Genomic DNA, 25232 nt, shown 5'->3' on the forward strand with positions numbered 1-25232 from the left:
TCACACTCAAAGTTAGATTTTAATTGAGGTTAATTTTGTAAAGAAAACAAAAAACACAAAATAGACCTGAAGTAGCTTTATTAACCTGATTCAAATTCAACTAGAACATGGCTGTACATAAATGTTACTTCTTCCTAACAAAACAGAGACTAAACTAAGCAAAGTAGCAATTATAATAAATGAGACTATGCACTAAATTTTTCTTAATGAACATATTCATTTACAAGCTGAGTAAATAAAACATTAATTTCAGTTTCAGATAAAACACGTGTTTTGGAATTGAATATTTTCAAATATGATTAATTATGGTTAAAGATAATTTCACATTAATTTTAGCAAATGCATAATACAGTAGAACGTAAAATAATAACTCAGCTTAATAAGTACTTTCCAAGCATAGTTACTGTCCTTGTTTATAAATAAACAAGTATATATTTTGGTAATAAAAGAAAACAATACATAAAGGTCAAAGAGCAAAATTGATCATTTTCATCAAATTTGTTTATCTAGAGTGTGCATAGAGCACATTATTCTTAGCAACAGAAAACTCATTTCATTTCAGCCCTAACAGAGTAAAAGCTATAATTAGATAAGTCGATATAAAAGACATAGTAAACAGCAAATAAGAAGAAACATTTTTGTCTCCAAATGCTGTACTGAATGTATTGTGCCTTGAGATTCTTCATTAATTAAGCCTAATAACTATTCTTGCTATGTTTACTTATCATCATTCCATGAGTTAAATGTTCACACTCCTCCATTTAAATTCAATTATACTTCTTAAAGTTTTATTTTTGTTAGAAAATCTACTAAAGCCATTGTAAGAATAACTTCTAATTCTACATACAGGGTTAAGATGAACAGAGGTTTCTAAGCACTCTTGGTTGTCTATAAAGCACCTATACAGATATGGATTCAAATGCTTAATATCATTCATGTAACTAGACCAGCTTAAACATTGTTTTAGTCTATATTTTGTATTTACATACTTATATAACTTTCTGTTTAGAGGAAATTTTCATATTTGTGATGGACATGACTTGAAAATTCACGTTTTTTTTTAGTGTAGAATGATATGAGCTATATAAAAATGAGAAAGGCTAAATGCTGTTGGAGTGTTTGATTGTGGAATTTCATACAGTACTACATAACACACTGACTGCTGTTTCACTATATAGGGCGCATTTTGTGCCCATAATCGAACACAAGGATGCTGTAAACAGTGTACAGCTCACAATAACTCTGCACATGTATAAAGCAGCCACAAGATTATATGTGAGATGGTCATCCCTAATGTAGAAGTGACAGACTAAAGGGAACCTAGCTAGCCAACTTCATCCATTATAAACTCTTGGATAACTCTTGGGTATAAATCAACAACCAGCAGGCTGTGAGCTGAACATTCTTGTTACCAGGTCAATTTTGTAGTGCATTATTTCTGTTAGTTTTCTGTATGTGACTGTAAATATACAATTTTATTGAAGAATAGAAACCTCCTTAGCAATTATCCAAGGAAAAACATACACACAAGCACTAATTATGTATGTGGTATACACAAAGAAAATTTGTATATAAATATACATAAACTTTGTCCTCATAAATCAACACATTTACCATTACTCTTTTTTGATAAAAGAGATACACTGTCATGTCAATTTACTCTTAACCAATATATCACTAAAGATACAATAACAATAAAAAGAGTATTACATACTGTCATACAACTCTTCAATATTCCAGAATGTCGAACTGACACAGACAAATGGTAACCGCATGTTTCCCTGACAGTTATATGGCATCAAAGTTGAGTTATGCACTTTCAATGCCACACAGTTATCAATAAAGTTACTTTCATAATCCCAAATATACTCATCTTCAAATATTGAGGAATCTGAAGACAAATTTCTGTGAAGAAACAATAAACATAAATATAATTATTTTATCAACTAGATGCAGATACTTATGTGTGTTACATATATTATTATACACACATATAATGTAAGAGAAGAGGTGAATTATTGCTCGAAAAAGATAGTGAAAACAAGCTTACTTTGTAATAAAACCTCATCATAACACACAAGAGAAAACTATAACTGAAACCTGTGTGTAACATAGATAGCTTTAAATCATGCAATGAAACCATAAAGAAAAAAATCTACATTTTAATTTTTTTTCCTGAATCGAACATTGACATTTTATACATACATACATATATATATATATATACATATATTTACAGAACTAAATTATCAACTGTACTCAAATACATGTAGATCTTGCAACAAAAAACGTAAAAGTGTGAAAAAATCAAATCATAATAATGATAAGTGAAATAACTAACATTATCAGTTTATAAATAAAAATTACAGAACGTACAATAACAAGTCTTTCAAGCCTACACATAGATTACAGGCACACCTTCTGAGTGAATCACACTTCATCAAACTGCCATGAATTGTACTAACTAGAAGTAAAAACCCTGTTTATAAATAATAATAAAAAAAGAAGTTATTCACAAAAAATCCTAATGCTTAAGAATTTTTGTACAGTGGTGTCGATATTATTTTGTAATGCACAATTATAGTCCAATGTATACCATTTCTATCAATAAGTGAAAACATAATGAAATCAATGAATGAATAAATTTCAAGCTTATCTTACTTTATTATATCTAAACATCCAATGTTTACAATAATAATGATTTCACCAAAGTCTGCTTGTTTAAATTAGATTTCTGTCTAAATAGGTAAGTATTTTGAACAAATAAACTTTGATGATGACAGAAATATTGAAAATATTAGTCTATATATTTTAAATAATCACAGACTTGCTCATTATAGCAATTTCACAAGTAAAATAGATGAAATGGTCCTGTATTTTTTAACTTTATTTAAAATGGGAGCTACAGTTAAGATATGCATATTTTTCTCTTTACAAGAAGTGTTATGATTAGTATATATCTTTATTCAGGGTATCTGCTCATAAGTTTCCTAAATCTACATGTAGTTTCTTTCATGTAATCAATCACATTCACAATGAATGAATGTCACAAAGTTATAAGCATGTACTAATCCTTTTACACATATAAGGGTTAAATAGTTTGTTCTGATTCTCAAGATGTGTGTGTGTGTTCTTACAGCAAAGCCACACTGGGCTATCTGCTATGTCTACTGAGGGGAATCAGATCTCTGATCTCAGCATTGTAAATCCATAGACTTACCTCTGTCCCAGCAGGGGACAATTCTCAACATTTATCATTGATTTGGCTTACAACAGTAAACTATGGCTTGGCCTGTGCACAGAAGTGAGACATCTCCTTCAGAGGTGAATACTCTTTCAAAAGGTATAAGAATAATTTTGAGATTTTGAAAACTAGGGAAGAATTTTGGGCATTGGAAAAGGTCAAAATTGAATAATAAATAAGGACAAAAAAACAAAAAAAGCAAAGAAATTTGATTTTTCACTGAAGTGATGGCACTATTATAGCACTGTTTCCAACCAATCAAATATGATAAAATTTTTGGTATAGTTTCAGTAACACAGGTAAAAATATGGAATATTTTGGAAGAATATTTACACCTTAGTTTTTTAGTTCTGTTTCTTTATTTACTATGTTGTCTCTTATGTTTCTCACTTTTAAGCTAGATTTTATTAGTTTATCTATTGTTACCAAACAGTTTCATTTGCTTCACTTACATTTTTGTAAATAATTTAGCTTCATGTCAGATAAATGGCAGTTGATGTAAATATCATAGAAGTTAGTACAATAAAAATTAATATGTTCAGTAATACAATTAAATGTCAAAACATTTGAAATTAGGTATTAAAGTTTACAATTTACTCTCATCTCTGTTGTAACAGTAAAGAGGAAGGAGTGTCTGAATTCAGACATCGGAAAACTAGATTTAATATTGCTAAGAATTAAAACAATAATTTTATAACACTAGAGAGTATAGTGAAAAAAACTAATAACACTATTGATACTTGTCATTTGAACTCTATACTAGCATACAGCATTTAGCAATTAAAAAAGCATGTATAACACCACATACACCTTAATATTTTGATATGTATTTCTACCCTAAATAATGTAAGGCATTATAAATTATAATTATATAATTATAAAATTATATAATTATAAAACGTTAAAAAGAATAAACCTTTGTTTATTAGTTGTACATCCAAGAAAACATTGCTAACGCTGCAGACTGTGTGCAAAAGTACACTGCGAAAATAGTAACTCCAACTGCTTGGAGTTGAGAAAGTGTTAATCAACCAGATGATAAACCAAAGCATAATTATGGAAAGCACAGTAGTACCAGCCCTCAACTGACAAACAAAATGCTCAGTATGAAGGAGGGAAACAAGGTACTCTAACAACAGAGAGTCATGTAACAAAGAAATAACTAGATTATGTGAAATTGGTAAGACAGAATACACATGCAGAATCATATCTGAAAAGGCTGAGTTAAGCCTGGCAGACTCCACAGAAGAGGCTTAGGAAGGCTAGGTATAGTGAAGGAGAGGAAAAAGACCATCAAAATCCTCACCATCATGAATAGGTTTGTACAATTCAGGAGGAATCCAAACATTGTCAAGAAAAGAAGGAAGGCTCATCTAATGATCAATCTCTTGATATATAATAACTTAAAAATCATCAGACAAAACCACTGATCTGAAGCCTGTGTAATGGCATTTATAAGTAGTGATTCTAACACAAACTTCAGAATTCATCTTCAGCTGTGCAAAACTAGAGGGGAAAATGCTAAACAAAGGTAAGTTATTGTAGCAAACTACAACAGAAAAACGAACTGCAGCAAACCGATAATTGAAATAATGCACTATGTCACAAAAGATACATGAAAAGAATACAACTGAAAAACATCCACTGCGTAATGAGAACTGACAACTCAGTAGAATTGAATAGAGAGAGTTGCATCTATCAAAAGGGTGTATCACAGTCTTACTGAATGATGATTAACAAAGGAGATGGGATAAACAACATTGATTATGGGATATGTGGGAGTTCAAGGCCTGTAGAATGTAAAAAAAAATTACATATAGAGAGCAGCACTGGACAAGAATAGCTATACTTGTGAGAAAAAAGGTAAGTTTCCATATTAAAAAAACCTTACACTTCAAAAGTAATACCAAGTTAATTAAAAGTATGCTCTTTACATGATTCATGACAACAGAGTAGAGATTTGCCAATGATGTAGCTGTAAATACATTTATGAATGTTACTTTGTGAATAGTAAGATGTACATTATTACAAAGTCGGTTAAGTGGATGCATAACTGCTTAAAAACAACTATTTAAGGGAAAAACCAGATGTTACAATATGGGCATCAAATTTCAAACATATGAAAACTTAAAACTGCAGAATCCAATTTAAAATTGTTTAACAACAATCAATGACTGTTTATTTATTAGCAGAGAGAAGAAAAATATAACGTTCAATGCATAACAACTACAATGAAGCCTGCATAGGAATCAAGTATGGGCTTAATTGCAAACAATGACATTACTGTTAGATATATACACAAAATTCATAGTATAGTGACTAATGACAGATAACAGTGTATTCTTATCCATCATGCCACTACCTTTTGGGTAGTGATTCATCTTTCAGCAAGTCAGTGATCCCAAGAATGCAGCTGATGCATCAACCAATAATGGAAAGTAAACTAACCACTGGAATATTCACAACCCCAACTTGGCCTGTAGATTTATATCAGAACTTTGTATTATGGAAACTGAGAAAGTTAAAGAGCAACCAACAATTTGACTGAACTGTGAAAACAATACAGGAGCTTTGAATAATATTTCACAATCATAAATTGATAAGCATATGGAACTATAAAAGCAAGAATAATGCTCTGTTTAAAGAAAATAGAAAATATTAGTGAATCATACTAGTAATTTACTTTTACTTTTTCATTTTCTGTAAAAAATATACTGCACTAATAATAATATATACTACCGTGTTTCTCCGATAATAAGACCTACCCATAAAATAAGCCCTAGTGTCATATTTTGGAGTGAAAATTAATATAAGCCCTCTCTTATTTTCGGAGAAACACGGTAAATTTATCATAAAACTACAATTACTCTTTATCTGTGACTTCTTTATGTTTATCAAATAAACATTTCCTTAATTATTTCCAATACTCAAATAGAGATTGCATTTGCTAATTTTGTGAATGTTTTATATTAAATACAGATTCCATATTTGCTTACTCTTATAATTACTTAATAAAACATGTATGGTAGTGCAAACTGCTGAGCAACACATTTACTACCACTACATAATTCAGGCAAATAAAAAACATTTTTATGTACAACATGTGCACAATCTTACATCATATCAGTTACTGCTAGCTACAATTCATAAAACAGTATCAACTGTTTAAGTCAAAATGTTCCTACCAACTTCTAGAAGAATATCTTGATGTGCATAGCTATGTGTAATCTTTAAAATGTTTAATGAAAAATGTTTATTGCTATTTCACACACATTTGATGACAACTTACAACATAATGTTGAGATTCATGAGAGCTGTAAAGAAGTGAGAGTTCATTAACAAATACACTTAAATATTAATTAATACCATAAATTGTAATACATTACATGAGATTATTTGCTAACACACATTTGTAGCAGCTTCTCAGTATATGCAAATAATTAGATAGGTTCATGTTTTTAATAATCATTTTTCTGGTAATCATATACCATGTTATCATAATATATAACAGTATAACAAATATCAATAGTGGGTAAAAAGCTCACAAAATAACTTACTTGGGAACTGGTAACCACTGGTAAAATTCTGCTCTCTTTTGTACATATATCCATATTTCATCTGGCTTGCTTTCTAAAATGAGTGCATAAATACATTATCTGCCTATCTCTATCACTCTCTATTTTCTCTCTCTATATATATATATATACATACACACACATTTATTTTCTGTACTTTCACGATATGATTATGTAATTACAGGTGCAATTACACCATGTTTCTTTTCCACAATTGTTTCAAACGTTTGACTAGTTCATGACAGTTGTAAAACTGTGGTCTCATTTATTGAAGTAACCATGCAAAATGTATAAAATGTATCTGTTTTAGGTTTTGTGTGGATCATTTCAACAAAACTCTTTAAAACTAGGCATGGCTCATCTATGAATTATATAATTTTGACATCCTCTATCACATTCACAATGTTCAGGAATCTTGCAGACACTTTGAAACATGTTTTATAATATGCTTACTTAATACATTGTTCAGTTCATACTTACTGTATTTTCTTACAAAGCTGTCATTATTCTGGAATTCTTACTGCTTCAAAAATGGAGAGACTAAATATTTAGTTAGAGCAACACATTATCATTTTCTTATACTGAAAATAGATTTTTGACAGATAATTAATTACCTCCCATCACACAAATAACAATCCTTTTCTCAGTCTGCCAGTGCTCTCTGATGTACTAAAAAGAAATGTTATTGCTTGGCACATTAGTATTTACACCCCCTTAATTTGAACTATTAACTTAGTATTCATAGCATATATAATGACTCTCTACCAATAGAAGCACAACACACTCCCACGGCAGCTGGCTCCCACTCCATTATGTGTACCTCAGCTAGAATCCCACATGGAGTAGGCAGAGAAACTGGTGTAATATAGAAGCAAGAGACCCCCAAGGGAATCCAGCAGGTGTGTACTTGAAATGAAATAAAGCATTTATGACGGAGACCACACCATTTCTAGAAAAAGTATATCCTTCATCTTGTAGATGCAAAGTGTTGTGAAATGTGTGGTATTGAAGACTAAATAACAAATAAAAGGCCTCAGAATACGTCAAAGTGAAGCTTTGACAGAGGTACCATGTTCTGTTTTCAGTATTACAAGACAGAGAATAGCATAAAATATATACATACATATATATATATATATATATAATGTAATATGCCCAAGGTGAGCAGACAATGAACAACAGATACATAAACCCCATCCATAAGTAAAGAGTGCTATAGTGCAAGCAACCAGAATTACACTGAAGAAGTAAGCAGCAATCACTAGACAAACTTCCACAACAACTATAGAAGTAAGTACACCAAAGCAAACCTGGAATCATAGGCCATTGTTTGAGTATCAACTCAAATGTAAGAAGAAGGGTCCATCTTATAGCCAGTAATATGAGTAGGAAAAGAATGGGACTCATTGAACCAGGAATAAATCATGAGCACTCAGTATTATGAGTAGAATGTGGAACACCTGCTCAACCATAGAAATAGGGTCTCACAATCAGCATTACAAGACAGACAAAGTCCCCAAAGCTCAATCATAAAAGCAAAGAAAGAAACACCTTGCAACCAGAATTACTGAAACAGGGGGTTTCTACCAGTCTTAACTGTAGAAACAGGGCATTATCAACCTGAATTCAGCATTACAAAAAAAATCTAGAAGTGACTGGTCCATCACACTTCCACATCAGATCTCTGGGAACAATACTTCAAAAGTGTGAAAGAGTGAGGGTTTTTGGCAACACCCTATTTTTCCAGAGAGTGTAGTTATATGTAATGTCACTATAGGTATGCTACACTCTAGAGGATCACCACCCTGGTGACTAGGAGCTGGAAAGCAGAACGACTTCCAGAACAAACTCAAGGGGGTGTGTGTGTGAGAAGTCTGGAGGAACAACACCAGAGAAAAGGCAATGGATGACAGCAAAACCCTATTTAACAGTTTATAACTGACAGTCTACCATTTTAAATAGAAATATATGCTTATGCATACACATACATCACTAAGTAAGCCACTAGGGGTTTTGTAGAACACCCCATCTCAGTGTATGTTACAACCACAATGGTAACAGGTGCAGGTGAAAGTAATACATACCTGATCAGGCAACACTTTACACTGAGTAGGAACCAAATATTTAAACACAAGAAGAGGTTCATGGAAAAGGAAAAAAACAACAACTTACTCCCTTACTTAGTCAAAGTCAAATTGAAGCATGAAGAATCATAATTTGAGGGAAACAATATTCAATAGAGAAGGATACAGCCAGATGGAAAAAGTAATGAGAGAAAAAATATGGACAGTAGTCCATATTTTGGCCTGGACAATCTCTTCTAGAGAATGATGAAAATAAGCCACCAAGGACATAGTGACCTGTTGAATAATATGAAATAAGACTCAGAAAAGAAAGTGCCCTTTGGACAAAAGGGCAGAGTGAGCCAGCCCAAGGAGCTGGCAAATCCAACCTGTAGGGGTGATGGGTGAAAGGTTACAAGATACCAAAAGGTTCAAGGTAAGGAACACAGGGGAACAGAAACCATAAAAGGAGGATGTATGAGCACCATAGCACTACAAAGCCTACACAGAACACAGAAGGTGAATGGAAACTGATGGAGAATAAATATAGGAAATGGAAGGAAAAGAGAATGGTACAAAGGATGAGTGTCCCATATGGGCAGTTGAAGTCACTGAAGGGGGAACCAAGTCTGAGCCTGTTAAATTGAGACACTTAGAGATTGTGACATGAGGTATGGATGATGGAATGAAAGTAGGGAAGAAGACACATAGCTGGGAAGGCATACAACTGAAAGCCTCTCCATGCTAGACAAAAGACAGACAAAGCCAGAGGCCAAGGATCCAGAAATAAAAAAGATGGCAGGTTGTCATGCAGATGGGTGGTAAATGTATATAATGCATTGAGTGCTTAGATAAAACCAGAACCATCACACAACATGAGGATTAAGGGAACAATCCACAGAAATGACCATGTGTATATGCTATAACTAGTTTCAGAATGCTGGGAAGAAAGCAAGTCAAAAGCAGTATCCTGTGTACATGGGCCAAGAAGTTTTAGCCTCAGAGTCCAATAACAAAGGAACCTGAATGAGGTTCCATCATGCCAGGAGAATCATAAGACACATGTAAGTTGAAATAATGCACTAAAAAGTCTGCCTTTGCAAAAGCTGGAAGACAAAAAGACATAGCTCCACAAAAAATGAAGAGTGTCAAAATACGGAAATGAAGCCTACAATCAGCCAAAGTTGAATATCCTGAAATATTTTTGATAAAAAGATATGCTGTCTAACCTACAAGAGAAACATCCACAAAAGGAGGTGGAAGAGGAACATCTGCTATCCCACCATTAAACAACATAGGTCCAAATTTATAAATGAAGAACAACTAGGTAATCCAAGGGAAAAGAACAATGATGCCATCAATCAAAGAATACCCACTGAAGGTAACATAATTCAGTGCTACAGAAGACCAAATCTCCAAAAGAGATAGAACACCTTGAGATACCAGGGAAAGAGAGGACAGGGCACTGATAACTAAATGCTTCATATTCCCAACACTTAATGGATAAGGAAAGGATAACTGATGTTGGGAAGTCAAGAAAATTCCCAAGAAAACTCAAAAGCATGGCAGGGAAAAAGAGAAATTTCTGTATAGTGATGATCCAACTTACATGATCTGCCTGAAGATGCCAAACAGGAACAACCCACAATCCAGTCATCTCAAGAAAGATGAGACTAGATGATTAACTCTTGTAGACATGCAGAAAAGATTGTGACTACTCATTGAAACATGGAAAGAGGCTCAAGAAAACCCAATATTAGAGACCAGAACTGAGCCCCCTTCCCTCCATGGACAACCTTAAATGGGAAGGGACACATCTACTATGTTGAAGTTGGTTACCCACAAACATGAAGTGGACACCAAACAATGGAGTAGAATGAAGAGGATCTAGAGGCTTATGGAGACAAAAAAAGATTGATGATGGGCCTCTAAATATCAGTTAATGATGGTACAACTAAAGGCTGCAAGGAAAAACCCAGCCAAATTGGAAATAGCTCCTGATAAAAGGTCTCTCCTAAAAGTGGGCAGCTGATTGCATGAGACATGATCCCTTCTAAAAGACAATGATTAAGGAGGTGGTAACTGGAAGTAAAGAGATAGACCCTTTGAGAAACCAATAGAACCCACAGAATGGAAGTGAAGGTATCTCAAAACTCAACAAAACTGAAGAATGTGGTTTCCATAGGATGTAACCCCACCATGTACTGACTCATATCACTGTTGACTACTAGAATTGGCACATGAAAAATGAGGAAAAGGGGTGGGTGAGAGCATCGAGAGCCATGCAAAAAATGAAAGGGATGCAAGATGGCTACTTAATACATGAGTCTAAACAAGCAGGAGGGGGCCCACCAATGGTATTATGCAAAATGAAGCCAGTCTGAAGTCCTAGGAGGAGGGAAGATGTGGGAAGACAACTTCACACAAGTAGCATGTGAAACCTCAATAAGACCTAACACCAAACCAAGCAAAAAATAAGTGAAAAACCAATGAGGATGGCCATACTCATAAAAGGCTAAATTTTTAGTCAGAAATGCCAGAGAAGCAAGGCACACAAACTTTCAAACCAAAGAGAGAAGAAATGTGAAGGGACTGGTAAAACGATGCAAACAATAATATACAAAACACAGTTTTGTGTTCTTCAAATTTCAAAAAAAGAACATTTAAGTATGTATGAAAACAACAGAATAACACAAGTACTAAGTTACAGCAGGATAGAAATCAATGTCTATGATGTGATTATTCTGGGGACAAACTCTGAATGGTAGTTTATAAGGAAAAAAATTGGATTTGAGTATAAAGAATTTAGGAAATGATGCTGAAGCAAAGCTTATCTCTATGAATGGTAAATAAATCAACATGTCAATGAAGTTGTAAGGAAAAAAAGTGGGATACCTCAGGGCACAGTGTTGGAATCTTTGGTTTTTTAGACTTAGATCAATAACAGATACATACAAATGGTCATTAACTTCACTAAATTTGCTGATGATATAAAGATCTTGGTTCTGCTGGTTGCTGCTACTTTAGAAATGTATTTTGAGATACTTGTGAGTTGGGAAAATAACTTATAATAGATATAAAGTAATGCATATGGAGCATAATAATTAAAAGGGTGTGTGTTTTCTTAGAACAAAGCCACATCAGGCTATCTGCTGTGCCCACCGAGGGGAATCGAACCCCTGATTATAGCGTTGTAAATCCAGAGACATACCACTGTACTAGCAGGGTGCATAATAATTAAAATTACAAATATAAGTTTGGTAGGAATAACCTTAATAATGTTATGGAAGATAAGAATCTTGGTATTATGGTTTATAAGTTTTGTATCCAAGTAGTATACGATTGCTAGTAACAGGAGAAATAGGATTTGGGGTTGTATTTACAGAGGTATTGTTTTTTTGTTTTGGAATTTCACACAAAGCTACACAAGGACTACCTGCACTAGCTGTCCCTAATTTAGCAGTGTAAGATTAGAGGGAAGGCAGCTAGTCATCACCACCCACTGCCAACTCTTGGGCTACTCTTTTGCCACTGAATAGTGGGATTAACCATCACATTATAACACCCCCACAACTGAAAGGGCGAGCATGTTTGGTGTGACGAGAATTTGAACCCGCAACCCTCATATTACGAGCGAATGCCTTAACCCACCTGGCGATGCTGGGCCTCAGAGGTATTGAATGCATCTCTTATGAAGTTATCCTTTCATTGTATACTTCACTGTATGGTTTGGCCTGAATCAGAGTATTGTGGTCAGACTTTGGCCCTTTACCTTAAGAACAGTGAAATGTTTGAAAGTACTAAAATGAAGGCCATTAGATTATATCTGTGTTGGAAATATTGTCATACAAGAATAGAATAAGATTTCCTTAAATTGTTTTAGATTAGAAAATATGAGTTAGAGGTGATCAGGATTATTTAATGAACTGATGTATTATATACTTCTGTATTTAATAGTGAGGACGAAAGGCTAATCAAACACAAGTTACATAGTAAGAGTCACCTTCATTTAAGACAATTTTATTTTTCTAACAGGATGGTTGGGCTTTAGACATAGTGTGTGCAGTAAATTTAAAGGAGTTAAAAGGAATGCATAATAAATATCTAAATAATCATGGCTGAATTGCAGCTGTTTGTTTTCATTTTGAAAGCCATAAATGTTATGATAATGACTTATAATGGAGAGAAAAAATAATATTTACCTTGTCTAAATAAAAATGCCTGAAGATTTGTATTGAAAACAATTTCAATTGAATATGGAAGAAAACTGTTATAACTTTCACATTCAGTTTGGGCATCAAACCACGTTGCATGTCCACTACCCATTCGCACACAATAGAGTGTATTGTATCTTATACCTTGATTCTCAGGCCCAGAAGCATCGTAACGTTTGAGTCTATTAGCTGGATAAAGAAGCTCAAAACCAAATGGACATCTTGATCCATATGAGATACCTATGCAAAAATAAATGAAGTAGTTTTAACAACAACAACAAAAATTAATCATTTGTAACAACAAGAGAAATACTATAAAATACAGTTCCAAAGGCTTTTGTGAAAACATTATTTTCTAAACAACTTGTTTTGTTTGTTTTGGAATTTCGCACAAAGCTACACGAGGACTATCTGTGCTAGCCGTCCCTAATTTAGCAGTGTAAGACTAGAGGGAAGGCAGCTAGTCATCACCACCCACCGCCAACTCTTGGGCTACTCTTTTACCAACGAGCCGTGGGGGCGTCACATTATACGCCCCCACGGTTGGGAGGGCGAGCATGTTTAGCGCGACGCGGGCGCGAACCCGCGACCCTCGGATTACGAGTCACACGCCTTACGCGCTTGGCCATGCCAGGCCCTCTAAACAACTATAAACATTAAAACTTATAATAGCTTGATATATTAAGTTGAAATAGTCATTTTAGTGAGTTGTAATGCTATTCAATTAAAATAAACAATAAGTTCCATTTGTACAAGTACAGTAAATGTATACAGCATTCACTAATCTTATAACACAGACTAACAAACACAGTGAAGCATTTATATATTATATTGGCCTGGCATGGCCGAGCGCGTAAGGCGTGCGACTCGTAATCCGAGGGTCGCGGGTTCGCGCCCGCGTCGCGCTAAACATGCTCGCCCTCCCAGCCGTGGGGGTGTATAAGTTTCAGTCAATCCCACTATTCGTTGGTAAAAGAGTAGCCCAAGAGTTGGCGGTGGGTGGTGATGACTAGCTGCCTTCCCTCTAGTCTTACACTGCTAAATTAGGGACGGCTAGCACAGATGGCCCTCGAGTAGCTTTGTGCGAAATTCCAAAACAAACAAAATATATTATATCTCTGCATAGTTTAGTGTAATTAATTTACAACAATTAAAAAAATTTATCTCATAAACCACTTAATATTAAATACTTTGTGCATCCAATATCATAAGTATGAATGTTAGCACATGCAATGTTTAAATCATATAATATTTAAGTATAATGTTTTATTTTTACATGTTGCATTTTAATTATGTGATCAGATATCACGTAATTGTTGACTTGCATAATAAAATGTAAGCAACAAATTTGTAGTTGTTGATAATATAAATTAATATGTTATGATTATGTGCCAACAAATGCATGCAACAAAAGGAAACTCTTATTCAAACGAATTTTTGTCACATAAAGGCCCCTTTTAGCAGGAAAAAACAATTACAGTAGAACATTTCATAAGAATAAAATTTTACTTTGAGTGTAAGTGAATTGGACAATTTCGTCATTTGGAATTTGAAATTAAGGTATAAAGTGAGACCATAGGTGTTCAGGAAGAGAGGGGGCTGTTTTATGGAACTGCCAATTTTTAACTGATGAATAATGTACAGAACAATTATAAAACTGATTGAGGCCCCTTTCTTGACTGATTAGGAGCCCTTTGTTGGATGATTTGGAACTCTCTTGTTGATTGTTTGGAGTAGTTTTCATATTGATGACGTTGCGTTTGTTTATAATGTTACAGTTTTTCCTTATAGGTGTACCGCAATACTGGGGAAGCGTTTGTTTGTTTGTTTTTTGAATTTCGCACAAAGTTACTCGAGAGCTATCTGTGCTAGCCGTCCTTAATTTAGTATTGTAAGACTAGAGGGAAGGCAGCTAGTCATCACCACCCACCGCCAACTCTTGGGCTACTCTTTTACCAATGAATAGTGGGATTGATCGTAACATTATAACGCCCCCACGGCTGAAAGGGCGAGCATGTTTGGTGCGAAAGGGATGAGAACACGCGACCCTCAGATTACGAGTTGCACGCCTTAACACGCTTGGCCATGCCAGACCACTGAGGAAGCGAGGAGGCAGTTGCCTCTTCTGGCTCAGCCTGGCAACGGCTCTGAGATCAAGAATTATTCCATTAGGTTGATCAGTGTTTAGATTAGCAATCCTATAAGCGTCTTTCATTTCTCTACCATCTTAAGTTTTAAAGCCGGTTTTAATGCTAATTAGAGTAGCATCATCAACAGAATAAATGGGTTTGTTGAAGCGTTGAGCAACAAGGGATCTCTTTCGGTATTAACAGAAGAAAAGCGGTTGCTGAAACGTTCTCAAAGAATCGTTTGGGTATGTCCTACATACTGGTGATTACATTTTTTACACTGTATAAGGTAAATGGTATTTTGTGTTTTGCAGGTAATTGCTTTAGAAATTTTAAAATTTAACTGGTTGTGCTTGTCAGAGAAAAAGATTCTTTTTTATAAATGTTCAGGTTTGGCAACGAGCTTTATTACATGAATGATAACCATTCTGCGGTGGGGCATCATTCGCTTTTGCATGAACAAAGATATCTTTTTATATCTTTGTAACATGATTTGTTTCACATACTTGGTGTGTTTTCCATAATCTGTTTCATATGAACAGGTTTTCTTTACTCTGAGAGCTTGACTGCAGGTAATGTTCCTTTTAATGTGAGTTGAGTGAATACAATACCCGCAACCGGCTACATAAAGTGAAATGTAGTAGGTTTTGGGACATTGTGAGGTAAAGTACCCAATCAAAAGGCCAAATCCGTTTAAAACAAGACCGCACATAGGAACCAATGCTCAACTCTTACTTTTAGACAGAAGTGGATGAAAATGATGACACATTCCTTCTGGACAAGATTCCATTCCATTACAAGCCTACATCCCAGTTGTCAACTGTATAGCATGTACCGAAACAACAGCATATAGTGAACAAGCCACGAATTCTCAGTCATTCGAATACGAGTCCAAATCGAAAATTCTTAGAACCACGTTGTCCTTCAAAGTGAAATAATTAACATCCTATTGGATCTTCCTTTGTAAGTGTTTTATTGTTCATGTTCATTACTGTGATTATGTGTTACAGAAAGGACACATCTAATGTTTCTGGAGCTGTTTCCTATTGATGAACACAGTGAATATCTAAAAATTGAAATTTTCTAGTAAAAGCACAAATAGCCCATTTTATATTTAATTTTCTTATTATTAAACGATATAAAATTAAGAACCAGTAACTTTATGTTAAAAGTTTTAAGATTTTATTACAGATTTTATAAAAAATGTCCTTAACACTTTTTCCTGAGAACTTTCAGATTAAAAACACAAGTCAACATATCGTGAACAACTGTCAGTACACTAAAGTTTAGAACTATCACTGGGTAATATACTTACTGAAACACACTGCAGACAGTAGAAATACTGAAGTAATTGACCGGGAAGCCATTAGTAAATACGCAGAAAAACCTTGCTTGATGATAGTTCTACAAAATAAAAAGCAAATCTTACTTGTTACAGAAGTAATAGTATTTCTTTCATTGCAAATTATTATTTAAAAAAACAAAAACAAAAAACAATAATCGATGGTTCTTACTCATCAACTTTCATTTTTCGTGACTTGATTTTTTCACCTTTATAACAGTTTTCTTTCTTTTTCACCTCAGTAACACAGAGGTATGTCTACAGACTTACATAGGTGAAAAACTGTGCTTCGATAACCGTGGTGAACAGAGCACAGGTAGCCGTTTGTGTAGCTTTGTGTTTAATTACAAACAAAGAAAATTCCCTGCCTCTTTTTTCTATTCGTTGGTAAAAAAATAGCACAAGAGTTGGCAGGATGAGTAGCTGCCAATATCGAATTAACGAGTGAAACGAGAAAAAGTTAGAAGGTAAATAGAAAAATAGGTTTTATAATCCTTTTTGGGCGTATCAAAGAACCACAAAAGTTGCATGGTGATCGAAGGTCGGTAAACTACAATTTTTGTTTGCCACAAAAAGGCATAGAGACACAAACAGTGCATTAGGTTCAAAGTAAAATAAAGAAGAGTATATACTATGGTTGGAAGAAGTACCTTACACTCGCTTTAGAAACTGAAATGAATTAGGGCCACTATGTTACTGGGTTGAAATTATGAGCCTTAATAAGTTTATGCACTGTCTGTAGTAATTCTACAAAATTATATTTTCTTAATTTTCACAGAATAACTATTAGTCATCGGAAATTTGAAAGCTAGATTCAGAACAATACATGTATTTTTACAGTTCGTAGAACAGGAACACGCTTATGGACGACATGCCGGAAGAGCAACAATTCTTGACTGCTTTAACATAAGTTGATTGGCAGGCATTTATTTCCGGTAAAATAAAATAAAAAGTTTGAATTAGCGTAATTCACTTCCGATATAAATGGGAAAAACAACAAAGTTCTAATTGTAAGCTTTGGATAAATTTACTACTTTGCTTTTAGAAAAATGCGGAAATGTGTTTGTTTTTTTATAGCAAAGCCACATTGGGCTATCTGCTGAGTCCACTGAGGGGAATCGAACCCCTGATTTTAACGTTGTAAATCTGTAGACTTACTACTGTATCAATGGGGGACGCGGCAATGTGTAGAGTTGTTTGTTTTACAACCTTCGTGCATAGTTGCACAAAGGGTTATCTGGATAGCCCTCCCTGTTTATCAGCTGATAGACTAAAAGTAAGGCAGCTAAGTACAACACCTGCTACCACGTGTTGAGCATATTGTTGACTAAATTCTGGTGTTAAACTATCTTGCTTATAATACATCCATGCCTCCAAGTGTGGAGAGTTTTGTGTGTGTGTGTGTGATAACAGGGTGCAAAAAATGAATCGTCACATTCACAGTCCGAACACTCTAAGCCAGGGGTGTGCAACATTTTTCGTCGGTGGGCCATATAACCAACTTCATCAATCAAGCGGGGCCACTTAAAAAACAAGCTTATTCGTGTACATGCACAATAAATTAAAAAAATTCTCAAAATGCAAGCAATAATATTTTATATTTTTGCATGAGTGATCATTTTAGTGCGACACTTGAAATTTAGAGTCCTTGCAGAGCTTGTCAATATCAGCTTTGACAGAAGTGGTTGCCACTCTTAACTGATTGGTCAAATGTTCATCAGTCAGCTGACTTCTACATTTGGTTTTGATGAGCTTCATTTTGGAGAAAAATTGCTCACAGCAGTAGGTGCTACCAAAAAGGGAGGCAATTCTTTGTGCATGACGGGACAAATTGGAAAACTTTTCACGTACACAGAGTTTGTAAAAGTCTAGCAAACTGTTTTCAGAGAATTTCCTTTAGTGTCCATGTCAGCCTGCAGTTCAATGAGTTCCATTTGGCAATCATCAGGACTGTCTTCCACTGCCAAATCAAAAGGTTGAGCGAACAATTTCAATCTAATTTCAGTTTGTCTGAAATCTGGAAATCTGTTTGCAAACTCATCACGCAGCTTTTGTACACTGGTTCCATATTTGGTGCAATCCAGATTAGGAAATTCCAGTTTCCTGGTTGCAAGACATGTAAAATGGGTCAATATGGCTTTTCTCAACTGAACCTGGAAAAGTTCCAATTTCTTCTCATAAGCACAAATATGCTCAAACAACTTATTCACAAGTTGACTTTTCCCTTGTAGTTTTAAGTTTAAATCAGACAGATGCTGTGTAATGTCTGTGAGGAATGCTAAGTCATTCAGCCAGTTCTCATTGCTCAAGAACTCCACATTCTGACGTTTGCTCTCCATGAAGAACTTAATCTCCTCTCGCAGATTCCAGAATCTCTTCAAAGTAGCAGCTCTACTAAGCCAACGTACAGCAGAGAAGTACAAAACATCTGAATACTCACTGTCCAGCTCATCTAAAAAGTTTTAAATTGTCGATGATTTAATCCTCGTGTTCGAATATAATTTACGCATTGGACGACATTTTCATGACTTCTGCAAAATCCAGAACTTTGGTGCACAAGCTCTCTTGGTGAATAATGCAATGGCTTACAACTACGTCTTGTGCTCCAATTGCAGTTAGAAATTTCTTGGTGAATCCATTTGTCCTACCTGTCATGGAAGGAGCACCATCTGTTGTAACACCACATAATTTATAAGGATTCAGTTCAAACTTTTCTACAACCTTAAGCACTTGTTCACAAATATCCTGTCCTGTGGTTGTGGAGGAAAGGCTTGCCATATCTAAAACTCTTCGAAAACATCAAAGCCTGCAGTAACAGCTCTGATGAAAATGACAAGTTGGGATGTGTCATTGATATCAGTGCTTTCATCCAAAGCCAGACTGAAAGCTTCACACGAATTCAATCTCTTTCAAAGTTTCTTTGATGTCCTCTGAAAGATCTTTTGTCCTGCGTGAGACAGTAAAGCGGAAAGGCTAGTTTGCTCCACCAAATATTTTTCTCTGGACATGCATATTCTGTGAATATTGTTAAACAATTTTAATAAATTCTCCATCACTGAAAGGCTTTCCCTTTTCTGCCATACATTCACAAAGCTTAAAACTCAGTTTTGTCACCAGTTCTGAATTTTTCTTGAAAGTGGTAAAACACCTTGTTGCTTTTCAATGGATGTTTTAAATGTTCAATTTTGTCCTTTCGTGCCTGACCAACAATTTCATCAAACTGGGAGGAGTGCTTAGTTGCGTAATGTCGCTTAATATTGTACTCTTTCATGACTGCAATTGTAGTTTGACAGACGAGGCAGACAACACCTTGATTATGTGGGACAACAAGATATTTTGTGCACCATTCACTGTTGAATAACCTTCCCTCATCATCAATTTTTCGTTTCTTAACTGCTGACATTTTACTAGCCCTGAAATCAAAACAAAAATTATTCTCACGAAAATAGCAAAGTAGAAAAAACATAGAATTTATTTACACATGGAACCTCTTATGGACAGAAACACATGTTTCTAAATTGGCATCCCGATCATAGCCTTCCGGTACTTAAATTAATTGAGAATAGCAAAATACAGTGTGACCTCGCCTATTCGCGGTTCGCCATTCGCGGCCCCGCATATTCGCGGGTTATGCGCGAACTGCGTTTTTGTAGGTCACAGAGACTGAAAGGGCTTTTCGAGGAGATTTCTGTTGTATTTACTCAATCAAACCGTTTTATCAATTGTCGTCTTCACCAAACAAGATTGACTGCTATTGGCTGACTGCCTCAGCTTCCCCAACAACGCAAACGGCAAAGCACAGCCCGGTAACGCACGGTACAATTTAGTGAAATACATAACAGTATGCAATATTGCTACATTATTACTGCATCAATGAGTATAAGTATCATTAGTGTTTGGGAAGCATTTCATATAGTATATAATCGCATACATATACGTTTTAAAACTGCATCCAATATTCGCGGTTTTCGCTATTCGCGGAGGGTAAAGAACGTAACCCCGCGAATAACGAGGTCACACTGTACATAGAATCAGATGCATCTGAAAGCAAAAATTTTAATAAATTCAGTAAAGTCACAACAATATGCTAAATAATAATCAATTTACCTTCAATCTCTTGTAGTAACTGTAAAAGGTAATAAAATTTTCACCAATAATGAATGACGGACAGCAGAGGTTAGGGAAAATTGTCGCCAGAGGGCGAAGGCGAGGTTCAGGACATGACGTTGAGTCGTAGACAATAGTGCTAGTGCACGTCACCTATTCATGCCCTAAGGAGGCCGACCAATCGAATTCGGCCTGCTCCTCTCTAGCAAAGATAAATTTAGAAGTTTGTCGAGTCGAAGCCTGGGAATCCCGTAGGATCGATGCTTTTAAAAATATTCCATTTGCGTTGGATTACAGATCAGGCCACATGGTTAGATTACAACAACTAGGGCCACACTAAATGGCTTGGCGGGCCGGGTTGTGGCCCGCGGGCCGCCTGTTGCACACCCCTGCTCTAAGCACTAGATCACACCTCATGATCAATGTGTTCTGCATTACTAATACCTTGAGAATGTGGAATAAATGATTAATTATCACATAGAGCAGGGAAGAGGATGAGTTTGATTATTCTCCCTCTTTTTCAGGTGAATATAAGATACAAAAGTCAATATTACAAAATACTGGGTTTCTGCCAACTTGTTTAGACCTAGGGGGATAAGCCTACATCCCATTTGTCAACAACTGTATACGCGAAATACTGGAATACTAATTGAATTACTTACATATGATGCCAGTTTAATAACATAGACGTACACTAGGGTCGAACGATACCAGAGTATTCTATAAATAGCCTACAACGTTCTCTATCTTCTGAAGTTCTTTTAAAATAAACACTCTATGTGAAACACTTAAGTTCTTAATGTAGAAGTAAAATTAAAAAAAAAAAAACAGCAACAAGACCCTCATTACGTAATGATGGCTACGCTTCTGCAAAATTATAAAGTAATGTTTATTACCTAAAATTCACACCAAACATGCTCGCTCTTTCAGCCGTGGGGGCGTTATAATGTTCGGTTAATCCCACTCTTCCTTGGTAAAAGAGTAGCCCGAGAGTTGGTGGTGGGTGGTGATGACTAGTTGCCTTTCTCTAGTCTTACACTGCTAAATTAGGGACAGCTAGCGCAGATAGCCCTCGTGTAACTTTACGCAAAATTTAAAAAACAAACAAACAATTTTCTAAAAGTAATATTTTACCAAATTCATTATGCTTGAAGTGGTGAGCGGCTACTAAATTCTGGACACATTCTACTTTCATAAATACTAGTTAATAAACTTTACAAAACATTCTGTATATGTATTATATTAATACGTAATGCCGGTAAGTTCGAATAAATTAAATAACAAATATAGTGTTGTACATTCAGGGGCCTGGCATGGCCAAGCGCGTAAGGCGTGCGACTCGTAATCCGAGGGTCGCGGGTTCGAGCCCGCGTCGCGCCAAACATGCTCGCCCTCCCAGCCGTGGGGATGTATAATGTGACGGTCAATCCGTTGGTAAAAGAGTAGCCCAAGACTTGGCGGTGGGTGGTGATGACTAGCTGCCTTCCCTCTAGTCTTACACTGCTAAATTAGGGACGGCTAGCACAGATAGCCCTCGAGTAGCTTTGTGCGAAATTCCCACACAAACAAACAAACTTGTACATTCAGACTAAGCCTAGTTACTGTACAGATGAATCATTATGTGTATGCTAGGATCCATCACTTGAATTAGATCGATCAATTACCGAATTTTTGGTGTGGTAATTGGCTCGGTGTACATGTTCTTTGCTGTTTTATGGTTTCTGCCCCTTCCCCACCATAAAAAGAGGATAAAACACCCTGATATAGGTCATGTTTATAACTTTTAAGAGACTTTTAGCTTTGAAGTATACAAATTCTTAATCTGCTAAATGCGTCAATTGTCACGTTTCACAAAATATTGGGAACCAATAACAAAAGAAACGAAAAAGGAAAACAATGTACTTTATATAACTTTTCCTTCCTTAATAGCTTGTGGATATAAAGAACATTATTCTTGTAATATATACGTCGATTTTAACATCTTAAGACCCTCGGTCACGAAAAACTGATCTCTTTAGCCGTTGTGTCAAATTTTGAAATATTATGTCCCAAAAGGCGCTGATTGATAGAAATTAACTGTTTGACTTTACTATTCAGAATTTTTTTTCCTGATTTGAAATCCATAAAGTATGAAAAAGAAAAGATACAGCTGTATATAATAGTAATGGTTTTAGAGGTTTTAGCGTTTGTTTGTCCCTAATTTAGCAGTGTAAGACTAGAGGGAAGACAGCTAGTCATCACCACCCACCGCCAACTCTTGGGCTACTCTTTTACCAACGAATAGTGGGATTGACCGTCACATTATAACGCCCCCACGACTGAAAGGGCGAGTATGTTTGGCGCGACGGGGATGCGAACCCGCGACCCTCAGATTACGAGTCACACGCCTTAACACGCTTGGTCATGCCGGGCCAGGTTTTAGAGTTTCCATCTTTACCAGAATCAATACCATACACCTCGCTTTCTTCTAATCTAATTCTATTTTGACCTTTCAGGGTATGTGTACTTTTTATTACTTTTCTGTCTCCATTCTCAACATATCTTCGCTTCCAGTTAGTATCATTTGCTCTATTCGATTATTCGACCATTAATCCAGAAATATGCATCATATACAAACACCATAGGCGATGCAGTCTCCTTTCTTTGTATGTTTTTGTTTTTGTCAAAATTTTTTTATACATTTCACTTATTAGTGTATTTTTAAAATCAGAGGAAGAAGTTGTTTGTTTTTTTTAATTGTATTACTAGGTTACCGTTACATAATCTGACGCTTCCAATCCGTATTGCGGCTCTGGCGTTGTTCTCTTAAATTTGTGTCAGTTTTTCACAACCGGGGATCTGAAAAAAGAAAATACAGAATACAAAACATCCATTACAACGCTTAGCCTGTACAGTATTTCAGGTAATCATTTTACATCAAACAAGTCTGTACTCGAAAATTCATGTCAAGATAAGTTATTTAAACTTTGAACTAGAGTTAGAAAGACAGCTCAAAGAAGGAATAAAACTTTAATGTATTCATGTAATTATTTTTTATAAACTGCCTTTGAGCTATGGTATGTCATAAAAAGAAATCACTATACTTACGGTCGACCATCAATATGAGGAAAATATGGTTTATGAAGGTGTGGGGCCTATACTTATACCATAATATGATTTATCCACAATGCTGTGTAAAATAATGTATGGATCTAGATGATACAGTTAACTAGTGGATGAATCATTCCTCTTAAAGCCCTGATGTGACGTTTTCGAACAGAAACTTTCTGTACCTTCACTCAGGTACCTGCAGCCAATCAAATGTATAGTTATAAATCTCTAATTCAAATTATTGTACGCGATAGATGAGTAAAGGGATATCCGGCTGCAAATATCACGTGATAACATTTCCTTGTATGTAAGGCACATTTTTGACAGCATAAGTGTGTTAGTTCTATATATATATATATATTTACTCGGAAATTTATACGTTAACTAATATAACTCAAAAACTAACATTGAAATAAAAGATCTTCTAAATTGTTAAAATTGGTGAATTTTCTCAACATTAAATGTGAAAAATATCCAAACACATTATCAGAAGATACAATCCAAGTTGTTAGTTATGTAGAAGTGATACATGAAGTTCCATAATTTATCCTGCGCTAGTGGTTAGAGATATAGAATACAGATTTTTCAAAAAAATTCCGTTTGCATGTGTAAGAGTGCTTGTAGCATTTCGCGTACGGAAAGCCACATTATACAGTACTGACTGTAATTAATAAGTAAAATTTTCGCAATTTGTTTTCTCTCACTCAAACCACTAGTACATCCGTCCAGTGCCAACAGGCCTGATTAGCCTTGGCGTTGGGCAAAAGATCTCGTCGAACTAGATATGACAGGTGTTTGACATATTTCATATTCTTCTTTACTTTCCTTCACAAGTTCTTAGAAATTAGAAATGTGTGGATGCTAAACTTTCCATATCTTCATCTAGGGCAACCAAAGACTTGGTAGTATCTACGTTTTGACAAGAATGATGTTATATTGTTGCTGTGTTTATAGCTGTTGTTGTTGTTTTAAGCACAAAGCTACACAATAGGCTATCTGTGCTCTGCCCACCACGGGTATCGAAACCAGGTTTTTAGCGTTGTAAGTTCGCAGACATACCGCTGAGCCACTGGAAGGGGGGGCCTGTGTTTATAATGGTATACTATTTTTTAATCTAAAATAGAATATTCCTTCAAATTTTTTGCAGAGTGGTTTCAGACAAGTGCCATCCAATGTTCAGCGAATTTGTCCATTATTTTCAACTCATTGTGTTTGTTGTATGATAAATTACGGTTGATTTTATTACATTTCACACAGTTTTCAACCATTTTCTGCATCTGAATCGAGTCAAATTTTCATTTTTAAATCAGAAATGTTTTTCTGAACGAACCTTTTGTTATAAACGAGTCTAGTATAATCTGTCGAAAATCAGTGACTGAGAACACAAGAAAGGCAAAAGTTACCTAGTTGAAAATTTTCTCACTTATGAATATAGCGTTTTCTAAATTTTCTTGTGCTTATCATAACT

The 25232-nt window shown here is 35.2% G+C and overlaps 1 protein-coding gene across 2 annotated transcripts in view; it reads right to left on the reverse strand.

Moving 5' to 3' along the window:
- LOC143255804 (uncharacterized) overlaps window positions 1-23982 on the reverse strand; it is a 124175-nt gene extending 100193 nt beyond the window's left edge. The window contains exons 1-6 of one of the 2 annotated variants that reach the window (XM_076512049.1): window positions 23762-23982; window positions 23434-23512; window positions 16541-16629; window positions 13085-13336; window positions 6802-6874; window positions 1715-1905 (exon numbers count right to left, since the gene is read on the reverse strand). In XM_076512049.1, coding sequence (XP_076368164.1) covers window positions 1715-1905; window positions 6802-6874; window positions 13085-13336; window positions 16541-16592 — 568 coding nt within the window. In that variant the 5' untranslated portion in view covers window positions 16593-16629; window positions 23434-23512; window positions 23762-23982. Of the gene's footprint in view, window positions 1-1714; window positions 1906-6801; window positions 6875-13084; window positions 13337-16540; window positions 16630-23427; window positions 23513-23761 lie in introns of both variants that reach the window. The other variant, XM_076512048.1, reaches the window with a different exon arrangement.
- Between the last annotated feature and the right edge of the window lie 1250 nt (window positions 23983-25232).

This window comes from Tachypleus tridentatus, chromosome 7, assembly GCF_004210375.1.
Source record: "Tachypleus tridentatus isolate NWPU-2018 chromosome 7, ASM421037v1, whole genome shotgun sequence".
Taxonomy (NCBI): Eukaryota; Metazoa; Arthropoda; class Merostomata; order Xiphosura; family Limulidae; genus Tachypleus; species Tachypleus tridentatus.